Raw genomic sequence first — 13,125 nt, 5'->3', positions numbered from 1 at the left:
TATGATTCTATGATTCTAAGTGGTGAAGGCTCAAGCAGCTGAATAGCCTTCTCCTCCTATTCCCTATATCTGTAACCTCCTGCAGTTCCATGTTGAGGCATTCTGTGCCTTCAACTGAGTGAGCCCTAAGCACTCTAACACCCTCACTTCCCTACCTCTCTCTCCTCCTTTCAGACACTCCTTAGGATCTACCTGTTCAAACAGTTCCTGGCATGACCTCGGCTTTTACCCGATTCCTGAGAAGCAATTTGGAACACTGTTACTGGAGGTGCTATGCTGTTATAAGGAGAATAGGCAGCAATGATGTTGAAGAAGATGAAAGGGAGCGAGTAGGCAGTCGGAACAATGGCGGAGGTGACAGGATACCAAGTCGGGAAGGTTTGGGGAGGAGAATGGAAAACATTGTGACAGGTCAGGATAAAAGCTCACATAGGAGGTAACGAAGCAGTCAGGGCTATAGTGAGGCAAATGGAGGAGGTATCATCAAGGAGGACTGGAGATGATGACGATGGAGCAGTGGGGAATGAAGATTAATTGCATGGGATGTAGAGGAACACTTGAGGTTATGAAAGAAAGGAAAATTAATCAAAGTTCGGTTATGAGACTGGAAGTGAATGAGCAAACAAAAGGAGGTGGTATGACACTGAAAATAATGTTTAATGGGGTAAATATTTTTTCAGTAAAGCAACTGGTTACAGTTAATTATGATTGAAACAATATGAGGACAGAATTAAGGTGTATAAACAGTAATACTAAGGTATGCAGAGCATGTAATTCAGAACTAAAGGGCCCGTTCCTGTGCTGTACTGTTCTACACCTTACTTTGCATCTAAACCAACTTCACCCTGGATTTTTTGTCAGGACTGGTTAAATTTACAGAGCTGTTGACAGTACACTGTTGACATCGATTTCTGCCTTAATTTCTACATTAGCCTTCAAATGTGGATATTTATTCTTTTAAAAAGAAACCCATGCCATTACTTCAAGGAAGAAAAGAGGTGCTTCCCCCAGTGTCCTGGCCAATCCCTCAATCAACACCATCGAGATATATGATCCGGTCAATTTATATAATTCATTTTGTTTTGTGGGATCTTGCTATACACCAGCTGGCCTGTGCCTTTCACTTCAAATTCACTGCATCAGCTGGGAGACACTGTGGGGACATCCTGAGGTTACTGGAAAGTGCTGCATAAACTTCCAGCTGTTTCCTAAAAAACAAAATCCTTCGTGACTTCACTTGAGAAACGTGGCATAGGAAATGGAATGTGTTTCATTTCAACTTTTTGGGTATTGGGCTACTTTTATCAGGTAAAGAAGCTTTGCAAATGCCGACACACACCCCAAAGATATGGCACAGTCAGTTCTTCTCTAAACTGCCAACATGTGAGGCCACAAAGGTACTGTGCAGTTCCCTTTAAGATACCACACACCCCGTGCAAAATATTTAAAGGTACACTGAAATAAACAGGCCACGCAGAACAAAGAAAACTTAGAAAGCTTATGGACCACAAAGTTCTTTTTATTAGTGTCTGGAACCGCTAAAGGCTATGGGGAGGGGGAAGACAGAAACAGATGCTGCTAACACATGTCTGTTTTTTTCCAGAGTAGAAGTACTCCTGCTTTTATTGTGGCATGGATGATAACATAAACAAAAAAACATGAAAATATACAACTTATATTACACTATGTGTTATGAACAAAATATAAATCTATAATTCTATGTTATATTTACATATCTTTCTTTAAATTTCAAGTGAGATGGTAGATTCAGTTTACTTTGTTTTAAGCTCCACTCAATTTGATTGTCTTCCTGAACACAATCTGTGTCTAATAATTTTTAGAGCCAGTGATGGCCAATAAATACATTTCTTTTTAAAAAACAGTACAGCATCAGTAGAACTGAGTAGTCTGAGATTGGGAATTGTAGAATGCAAAATGAGAGATCCGAACAGGAACAAAAAAAAACACAGAAAAAGGATAAAATCAGAAATAGCGAAAAACAAACCAAAACTCCGACACAGTTTCCATTGTTGGCATATAGATCACAAACGGCTCACAGCCACAAAATCATGGTGAAACCTTACTGGAGCTAAAACAAAGTACTCTTGTAGTCTAGAGTCATATAAATAAACAGAGCGCCAAAAAAGAAATGGTGGAAAAGGCCCAGCCAATGTGAGACTCAAACCTCACATAAGTCAGAAGTTTGTTCACACAGTTGAGAGAAAAAAAAAACAAAAACTGGTTTCACATTTTACATAAAGTGATATAAAACACTTGTTTTTTTTAAATCGGCAATTTTTTTTCTTTTCCATTACAGAGTGCTTTAGCGAATCAGCTCTAAGTGACCATGACAATTAAATACGAAATGAGAGCATGTGAACGGTCTCATTTCTGTCCCAAGAAAAAGTCCAATTATTTTCACGCCTGTTGATTAAACATCATAACATGACATCACTAGGACTTAAAGAACAAAAAAAAGAAAAAACTTTATATCTAAATTACCAGGCTTAAATATCTACAGCTACAGAATGCTGCATTGCCAATCAATTAGATAGAACTGAAGAAATAAATTATACATAACTTACTAACTGGGGGATAGCTGACCATCATTGTACACTATTGAGAGGCAGTTAAAATTGAAAAATACAGTCAAAAAATACAAATTAAACACTGACATGCAGTAATATGATCAGCTAGTCCGCCATTAACAACAAAGCATTTTATTTCCATTTATCCAAAATTGTATTGTTTGAGGTGAGGGGGAAGAAAGTTTCTAACACCCAAAATCCATTGGAGGTATGGTGTCTGTTTCACAAACTGCGCCATCACCAGAATGGCACGTTCCTGGCTAATGGCAAACTCTATGACAGAAACAAGCCTCGCCTCTGAGTTTGGATGCTTGTTCGTTCTCCCCAACGCCCCCCTCTTTTTCTTTTTCTAAGTGCTTCGAACACAGACAGCAAAGACTTGTGAGAGCTGACGGAAGCGTCCACCTCAGCAGAACGAGGGCGGGGGGAGGGAAGGGAGGGAAGAGAAACGGCGGCTTCGCTGCGGAGGGTGTCGGGAGTGGATGTTGAGGACCTGGAATTTCATTCTCCCGTGCTGCTTTGCTATCACTGTCTCCGACACCTTATAAAGTACCATAACACCCACGCACACACCCACACACACACACGCACACACACACACAATTTAGGTAATAAAAAGTTTCACACGTCTTCAGTTATTTCCCCTTTCACCTGAGAACTTCACCTACTATCTCCTACAGCTGCTGGTATGGAAAGGTGTCTGGGATTGTCTAAGACCCAACAATATCCCTAGCTTAAGACTGTAGGAAAGCGCATGAACTAATTCCAACAATTACACATTTTGGCACTTGCTAAGAGTTGCATTTTAAAATGGTGTGCAACAAACAACGAAAAAAAAACACAAAAGTACTTTATGAGGGTGCAACAGTGTGCTGATATTCAAGAAAATAGACTCCTTTGAAACAAAGGCGACTCGAGAGCAAACAGAAAACTTGTTTCTTTTTTCCTTGATCCATCCAAAAACATGAACAAAAAAAAAACACCTTTTATTGTGGCACAAAAATAACAACAAAACACATTCACAAGCCACTTGTTGGCACTTTGTACCTGAGTGAGAATTTATAGAATCTTATAAGAATGACAGTCTAGACAAACCTCAGGAGGGTAAGACGTCAGTGCTCAGGGTTAGCAGCTGATTTTACTGGCATTGTTTTACCCATAGCTTATCATTTTTGTTTCCCACGCCCGTACCATAGGCCGAGGTCTACTAACCAGTAGAGTTCTGACTATATCCTGTTTATTAAGACTAAATAGTTTTAAGTAACAGTCAGTGTATTGGATAGTCAAAATGTGCTTGGCCCTGGTAGGATGCACCAGACCGATGGATTCAGACTCGTCGGTGGAAGTTCCTGACCTCCTATCAGTCAGCTTGCACTGCCACCTGGTTTTCGTCGTCACTGCCGTAGTCTGCGTCTGGGTCATCCTCTTCTTCATCCTCGTACTCGTCGTACATCCCTCCGTTCATGTCATTGATCTTCAGCTCGTCCTTCACTTGGCTGTCCCCAGATTTGAGGCTATAAGTGCTCTGGATCACCGGCATACTGGGCTCCGGGCTGCTCGACATGCTTGAGTGCTCTGAAGGGATCCGCGGGGATGGCATCCCAGCCATACTGATAGCCCCGGGATACACCACTCCAGCTGTCGTGATAGGGATCTGACCTTGCTGCCTGTTGACACATAGACAACTAGATGTCAGTAATGGCATGAATCTTTGGTGGAGAGCTTAGCTACAGCTACATTTGCCTCCTGACCAACCGACCTCACTTTCCATTCCCATCCCTTGTCACATTTTTTAAGCTGACAGTTCCCATTGTACAGCTGTCTGTACATATACCTAATAGGAAAAGCTCAGCACCTGGCAGCATCTGTGAAGAAAAAAATCAGACTTAACGTTTCAGGTCTGGTGGCCCTTCCTCAGAACACCATACCTGAAACGTTAACTGATTTTTTTCTTCACAGATGCGTCCAGACCTGCTGAGCTTTTCCAGCAACTTCTGTTTTTGTTCCTGATTTACAGCATCTGCAGTTCTTTTGGTTTTTACCGCATAGGAAAGATGTTGTTAAACGTGAAAGGGCTCAGAAAAGATTTATGAAGATGCTGCCCGGGTTGGAGGGTTTGAGCTACAGGAAGAGGTTGAATAAGCTGGGGCTATTTTCCCTGGAGCGTCAGAGGCTGAGGGGTGACCTTATAGAAGTTTACAGGATATGGTGAGGCCTCTTTTAGGATACTGTGTTCAGTTCTGGTCTCTCTGCCACAGGAATGATGTTCTTAAACTTGAAAGGGTTCGGAGAAGATTTACAAGGATATTGGAGGGTTTGAGCTACGGGAAGAGGCTGAATTGGTTGGGACGTTTTTCTCTGGAGCATCGGAGGCTGAAGGGTGGCCTTATAGATATTTATAAAATAATGAGGGGCATGGATAGAGTGAATAGCTAAGATCTTTTTGTCCAAGGTAGGATAGTCCAAAACTAAAAGGCATAGGTTTAAGGTGAGAGGGGAAAGATGTAAAAGGGACCTAACAGGCAACTTTTTCGCACAGAGAGTGGTGTGTGTATGGAATAAGCTGCCAGACAAAGTGGTACAATTACAACATTTAAAAGGCATCAGGATGGGTACATGAATAGGAAGGGTTCAGAGGGATATGGGCCAAATGCTGGCAAATGGGACTAGATTAATTCAGGATATCTGGTCAGCATGGAGGAGTTGGACCGAAGAGTCTGTTTCCGTGCTGTACATCTCTACGACTCTATGACCTAACGGAAACTTCTCATATGCATTTGTCACACTGTAATTGCATCCTCCCATCAGTGGTGGCGCTACAGAACCTCTGCTCACATAAAACCATATTGGAAGGCCATTCAGCCTACTGCGTGTGTGCTAGCTCCTTGAAAGAGCTATCTGTTCAGTCCTAGTCTTTCCCCAAAGCCTTGCAAATTTCTCCTTTTCAAATACATACTCAACTTTGTTTTGAAATTTACATATCAGTCTGTTCCCGCTGCCCTTTAAGACAGTAGTCTCAAAAGCATAACAACACACCATGATTCATAGTCAAGGCAGAAAAATTGGAGCACCTCAATATGGTGGTGAAAAAAATCTGTCAGAATCCACTTGGGACCTCGTTGCTGTCACCAATTAAATAGTAAAGTGGCCCAAATCATCCCTTCTCCCTCGCAGAGATTCTGACAAAAGTCAAGGATTTATAAAGCAAACTAATATATCCCCTCCATCAGTGTTCGTGTCCCAGCAGTGGGCAAATATGTTGAAGTATACATCTCCAGTATACAAATTATATAAGGTCAGTGTTTCACTGATGTATAACATTGTCAAATAAACAGCCGGAAAGGCAGATGGGCCCCAGTTAATTGTGCTATATTGGCAGCACTGCCATTCTATCAGCCAGAAGTGTCCTTGTTATGAGTCACTGCAAGAACTGTCACAGCCCATGCCTTTCATGGAGCAAAGCTACTTCTGACAGGAATGGGTTCCTATGAACTCAAAAGACAAGGTCAGCAAGTGCATGGTAACATAATCAGCTCCCCGCATTCCCCTCCAACTCCCGCACCATTTCCACTTGGCTATGGGTTGCCATTCCTGGATGGTGCTGGCTCAAAATCCCCAAACTCCCCAATTAATGACACGATGGGAATACCTTCACTTCCACTGGAGTGCAGCAGCTCCAGAAGATAACCCACTGCCACTTATGCGGACGCTAACCAGGAACGAGCAATGAATGAAGGCCTTTCTCTCCATAATTTTTAAGCAGAGAGAACACGAACAGGAATAGGCCAGGGGGCTTTTATAGGGTGAAGGGTTAACATGAAAATATAAATAAGAAAGCTTGCATTGTTAACGGGAAGTCATGGAAGATCACATCACTACTGGGAGATGGTTCTCCTCATGCCAAATGTGAAGTCTTGATCTGGATGTAGTTAGTATTCAATTAAATCAAATGATAATGTTGGACGCCAACTAGATTGCAAGTTTCTGGCAATATTTAAGAACATCTTTCCTGCACTGAATCACAGTTGGGGAGATGGAAGTGTCGTAATAATGTTACTTAACTAGTAATGCAGAGGCCTAGGCTCCCATTCCTGGTGGAATTTAAATTCATTTAAGAAATATGAAACAGAAAGTTAGTCTCATGATGAACTATTAAAAGATAGTTTGAAACTATCAAAGATTTGTTGTAAAAATCTATCTGGTTCACTGTTGTTCTTTAAGGAAGGAAATCTGCCATCCTTCTCCGGTCTGGCCTACATGTGACTCCAGACCCATAACAATATGGTTAACTCTTTACTACCATCTGGAATGACCCTAGGAAGCTGATCACTTCAAGGATATTGGTGATGGGCAACAAATGCCGGCTTTGCCAGCGATGCCCACCTTCAGTGAAAGAATATAGAAACAATAAGCCTTCGATGCCTATCCATGACTAAACCATTGACCTGGGGAACTTGTGTCTGTTCTACAAACCAGAGGGGAATTCAGTCACATCAGTCATACCTCCTCCTGGCAACAACCACCCTAGCAACAAAATTATTTCCACAATGTAGTTGAAAACAATGTAAATTATGACAACGTTGTACCCTATTTTTGGCGTTTTCAATGTAAAAAGAGGGGAAGAGAATTTTCCCAATGTGTCAGTGTGAAGGTCACTGCCCAGAGTGGTTGTTGAGAGATGCAATAAGGACAGATTCCAGGTTTCAACCCAGGTCTGTCCTGCTTGTCATCATCCCAGGGTAACGCAACAGGATAGTACTTCTACAGATGTTCTCTCGGTCTGCCAGATTCAACATGCAAACAGCGGGGTTGAAATTATGAGGAAAACACGTTGTGGACTCCTTTAATTTAGCAAATTGAGGGATCTTTTAATTGGGGTGTGTAACATGACAAGGGGGAGGCCGTATTCAGAGAAGCTGTTTCCTACAGTAGGGGATAAACAAGAAAAAAGGGAGATGTCATTTTAAAATTGGACCCTTAATTATGGGGGAGTAAAACAGGAAATATCCAATGGTTGGAAAAATCCAGATCTCTCTCCTGCCTGTGGACTCTGGGGTCAATTGGAGCTTTCAAGATGGTGATTGGTGGATTTTTGGTGGGCGTCAAACACATGAATAGTGGGTGGGCCTATCATCAACATTAATCTAATTGTACAGCAGAACTTGTTAGAGGGGCTGATTGGCCCCCATCTCTTCTGTGATCTCCTAGTGTAATGATCTGATCCAGTGCTTCCCAAACCCTTTCATGGTGTGACCCCATTTGAAAAGCTCTGCATGCCGTTGGGGTGAAAGCTGAGGGAGGTGCGGCTGATGATGGCTCTGATAGCTGGAGCCCTATCATTGTTACAATTACCGCTGTCACCATTCTCCCACCAAACTCATGACCTGAAACGTCCGCCCCACACCCCCAAACCTGCACCTCCCCACTTGGAGTTCCGACTCCCACTTTGGGAAGGTCTGCTCTAATCCCAGGAAGAAGTGGTTTCCACCAACTTGCTTTTGCTAGGACTCGAGCAGGAGATTGAAGATACCCTGGTGAATAATGTATGGAAAGGAAATGGGAGATAATAATGGAGGAGGGAGTGTACAGGGACAACCGTAAGACTCGCTCTTACATTTCCTTCTGAAATGTACTTGCGTTCTGTTTAGTGACTCTTTCCCTGTCCCTCAGCCTTTGGTGTTAACAGCACAATCAAGTGGGGAATCCTGGTGGGACCATACATTTATTCTAAGAGCTGGTTAAGTGATGCACCGTCTCATCGCTTCCATTTGCAAGACCTGAACAAACTGCCCAGAAGTGGGATTCCAAAAGTGGAGGCAGTTGGGGGGGGCGGGGGAGTGGTGGTGGGTGTTGGGATCCAAATAGGGGTTGGACAGGAGCTGACCTTTTCGGGGTTGCGAGCTCAGAGGCAGCCATTTTGGAGCCCTGACCGAGGGTTATAAAAGCTGTACAGCCACTCTAACGTTTCTGACCGAGGGTTCAGAGCCAATGCTGCTTCGAATTCTCGTCTTTTCTGCACGGATGCTCAGGAAACAACGCTTGAGGCCTACTACAAAACAGAAACGGTGAGTGGAAATTCAAGTGCGACCTTTCTTACCCGACAGTAAAAAACTGCCGCATTTCTTGGCGTCTGTTGCGCATCAATGCTTTGTATTCCCCGATCCTCAACTTCTTGCCATCCACCACACAGGTACGTTTCGGCCGGGGCTTGTACTTGTAATCTGGATACCTCTCAAGGTGCTGCTTGCTGAGCCTGGCTTGCTCCTCATAGTACGGCTGTTTTTCCAGGTTAGTCATGGCCTTCCAACGAGAGCCTGTGGCAGCACAAAGAAATCGGAAAGGCTGAGTCACAGACAACGACCTTTGGCATTATGTGGTCGGGAAGATGAGTACAACGAAAGACCTGCACTCCACAAGCCACAAGTCTCAACGTTTCCTGAGCTGACTTATGAAACACACCCCAGACCCAACCAGTTTCTAACAATCTACAGGATACCAACTGAACAGGCCAACATTGTTCAGAGGCTGTAATAATGACACAGTTCTAATCCAAATATAACGGTCTCATAATGCACTGAGCCAGTCACCTCTGAGTCAGAAGGACTTGAGCCTATAACATCAGCTGAAGACATTCTGTATTGTTCCACAAGCTTTCTTTCGGATGACAGTTTAAACCAATGTGGTTTCCATCATCCCAAAGCATGTTGTTGGAGGTTGTCTCACTAGACTGTACTCAAAACCTTTATCTAATGCGGTATGTGGGCCTGCTCTCATACTTAGCTACCTGACAATAGCAGTGACAAACCTAGAACCACGATACTCCACCTGGACTGTCTCATTTAATTCCAGAAATGGTTCACTCAGGTCCCTGTGACCCAAGATCATTTCATCAGGAGGGAGGGAGACTCCACTCTTGGATGTGGGTGGGTCCCAAGCCTCTGTTAAACAGTCATCCAGTTCACCAACAGCCTCCAAAACTAGGGGGCACATTTTTTTTAATGTGAGTGGAGAAAGATTTCAAAAAGGACATGGGGGCAAATTTTTTACACAGAGAGTGCTTTGTGTGTGGATTGAGGAAGTGGTGGATGCGGGTACAGTTACACTGGTTAAAAGGCATTTGGATAAGTACATGAGTAAGGAGTGTTTGGAGGGATGTAGGCCAAATGCAGCAGGTGGGACTAGTTTCGTTTGAGAACATGGCCGGGATGGAGTGGTTGGACCGAAGGGTCTGTTTCCATGCTGTATGACTCTATGACAATGTGCCACATTCACATCCTGAGTCAAAACCAGGACTGGCATTACCACACAGCATGCATTTAAGGGCTCGTGAAATCTCTATGCTGGAATATCTGGAGTAGGCCAAAGACTTTGACTGGCCCACACCTATTCCCTAATCTTCATATTGTGACGCATCACCTCAGCAGCACAGAAGGTCTCCACTGGCAACACATTGACTCCCAACCGCCTCCAAGATTTTACCAGACAGGGAATTGGGGGTGGGACGGCACAGAGAAGTCCAGAAATAGGTGTCCTTGATGTGTTTTCACTTGTTAAGAGGAAACCTCCTCATCATCATTCTTTATTTACTGACCCTTCTGAAGAGCCAGGATTGCTTTCCAAACCTGCCATTTGGGTAGTGGCCTGCATCTATTGCTTTCTTTCGTGAATATGAAAACATTGGGTCTTTCTTGTACAGTGCTGATTGAGCCCAACCATGTGAAGGAGCTGAATTAATACCTCAGCAGAATGGGACTGGTGTGATGGTCCAGTCTGCAGTGCTTGTTCCAGTCGTAAGTATGCACATTAATTAGACCAGGTTGCTACCAACAATTGCAAAGTCATTTATTGGTCACAATCACACTTGCTATTGACCGTACACCGTGCCATCAAACACTGCCATCGTGCAAATTACCAGCTAATTGACAAAATGAATGACACAAACTTTGTTAGTGAATGTGAATGGGCTGACAGGAAGTAAGGCAAAATGGCCCATCAAATCCCACCAAGGAAGACTTGTAATTCAGCAGCTCTCTGTGGGTCAAAGCTGGAAGAAGGCCTCAAGATGGAGAGGGGTGAGATTTTCTGTGACAAATTGATCTTGGCTTCGGATCCATAAGGATCATTTTTGTGGAGTGCGAATGAGCACCTTTTTTTTGCAAAAATATCCTTTATTCATTAAAAATCTGGAAGTATATTTCAAACTGCAATATTATATAACTTTTCTCCATTGGCACACTTTGGTGCCTCAATCCCATTGCAATCCATGTGATATAGACTATATCTAAATATAGACTCCCTACAGTGTGGACATAGTCCACATCGAACATCAGAGTATCCCACACAGAACCATCTCCCTATAACCCACCTAATCTACACATCTCTGGACACTATGGGGGAATTTAGCATGGCCAATCCACCTAGCCTGCACATCTTTGGACTGTGGGAGGAAACTAGGGCACCTGGAGGAAATCCACGCAGACACGGGGAGAATGCGCAAACTCCACACAGACAGTCACCCGAGGGTGGAATCAAACCCGGATCCCTGGTGCTGTGAGGCAGCAGTGCCAACCACTGAGCCACCTTATTTACTATTGGCCTTTAGTGATAAGCATCTGACCTAGGGGTGCTCTATTCAGCAGCTCCTTGGTACAGTATGGCTGAAAGGCCTTAGACAGTGGTCTTTCCCCCATTGCAACTCTGTGCAGCAGCCTGGAGATTTAAAATGTCCTTCAGCACGTAGTCCTGGATTCTGGAATGTGCCAGTCTGCAACTACTCTTTGCACTGGAAGACCAACAAGTTTCGAACTGACCAAAGAGCATCTTTCACCAAATTGAAGAAACTTAAGGCCCTGGCAACTTATTGTCACAAATGGTGCAGTATTTATGATTGGGAATTCAAAACAGACCAGGAATGAGAGCAGTGCAGACATCTCAGAGGGTCATGGTGTAGTGATTGTAACCAGGTCAGCCAGCTGGTCCTCACAGAATAGGAGTTCCCTGATTGGGGCTGTTAACCTGGTCCAATCAGGGAGCCCTGGCTGACAGGTATAAACAGGAGGGTCAGGGGTTCTGTTCACTCTGAGAGCTGGCTCTGAGGGAGCTGGATCAGTGTCAAGGGCTCTCCACGTGTAAATAAAGGGTGACAGGATACCGGCCTCTGTGGAGTTATTTCACATGGGGCTAGAAGAGATTACTGAGATTGGGAGAGGTGAGGTAATGGAGCAATTTGAAAACAAGGGTGAATATTTGAAAATGATAACATTGCTCGACCAGGAGTCAATGTTAGTAGTAATGGGTAAACAAAATTTACAAGCCTGCAGAGTTTTGGATGACCTCAAGATTACGTAGGGTAGAATCTGGGAGACAAGCCAAGTCTAGAAGAACTGGAGACTGGCTGAGAGTTTGAGCTGAGACAGAAATAGGCGATCCTAGTGTCCATGTTAATATGCGGTCAGAAACTCATCTCTGCTCCAAATGTGACATCACAGTTGTGAACAGATGGATTTAATCTCAGTGTTTCCAGGAATGGAGTCAGTAGCTACTGAGTGGAGTTTGGAACGAGGACTGAAAGCAATGACTTCCATCTTGCTAGTAGTTATTTGTCAGAAATTACTGCTCACCAAGTACAGAATATTGGATAAGCAGCACAATAATTCCACAATAGGGGAGGATTGGAGACAACTGCTGATGAGTTAGAGCTGGGTGCTGTGAGCTTACCCATGACACATGCTTTCAGATGATGTCACCAGGGGGAGCACATAGGTGAGAAATAGGATGGAGCCGAGGATGGATCCATGGGGGAACACCAGAGGTAACAGTGCGGGAGAAGAAAGAAACCATTGCAAATGATTGAGATAACAAGGTGTAGAGCTGGATGAACACAGCAGGCCAAGCAGCATCAGAGCAGCAGGAAGGCTGACGTTTCGGGCCTAGACCCTTCTTCAGAAATCTCTCTGATGCTGCTTGGCCTGCTGTGTTCATCCAGCTCTACACCTTGTTATCTCAGTTTCTCCAGCATCTGCAGTTCCTTCTACCATTGCAAATGATTCTCTGATTTTTACTTCATGTAGCGTTCAAAATATTCAAGGGCAAACGCTAGGAACCAGCATGACATGCATGGGTGGGGTGCAAAAGGACATGTGTGGCTTTTGTGGTTCCATGTCCCCTGGATTATCTTCTGGACATTTTTGCAAAAGGCTGCAATTTTTGAAAATGGCTTTCGGAAACGTTGTGGCAATGAAGCGAAAAGGAATGATGAAGAGGAAACGTGTCCAATCCAACATTTTGACTGGCATAACTCAATAGGAAAGCAATCTGGAAGGAACCATCTGCATTTTGCAAGCCCAGGGCAGGGTGACTCGCAAAGGAAGACGGTACTTTTCAGTATTGCGCTAATGTAAAAGGAAGACAGGAGGCTCGAAACTGAGGAACTGACCATCCCTCTCTGCATTTAACAGTGCGTGCCAGCGACATTTTGAAACCAACCTGGCATTGGTTGCATTTCTAATACCACAAGAGGTGGTCCTTCTTAATAAAA

General features: G+C 43.8%; 1 protein-coding gene across 3 annotated transcripts in view; it reads right to left on the bottom strand.

Moving 5' to 3' along the window:
- Nucleotides 1-1,501: 1,501 nt before the first annotated feature.
- sox5 (SRY-box transcription factor 5) overlaps nucleotides 1,502-13,125 on the bottom strand; it is a 384,119-nt gene continuing 372,495 nt past the window's right edge. For all 3 annotated transcript variants that reach the window (XM_048610486.1, XM_048610485.1, XM_048610484.1), the window contains 2 exons: nucleotides 8,686-8,902; nucleotides 1,502-4,255 (listed from right to left, as the gene is read on the bottom strand). In XM_048610486.1, coding sequence (XP_048466443.1) covers nucleotides 3,949-4,255; nucleotides 8,686-8,902 — 524 coding nt within the window. In that variant the 3' untranslated portion in view covers nucleotides 1,502-3,948. The remainder of the gene's footprint in view (nucleotides 4,256-8,685; nucleotides 8,903-13,125) is intronic.

This window comes from Rhincodon typus, chromosome 22 (genome assembly GCF_021869965.1).
Source record: "Rhincodon typus isolate 14 chromosome 22, sRhiTyp1.1, whole genome shotgun sequence".
NCBI lineage: Eukaryota > Metazoa > Chordata > Chondrichthyes > Orectolobiformes > Rhincodontidae > Rhincodon > Rhincodon typus.
This window is presented reverse-complemented; position numbering and strand designations above follow the sequence as displayed.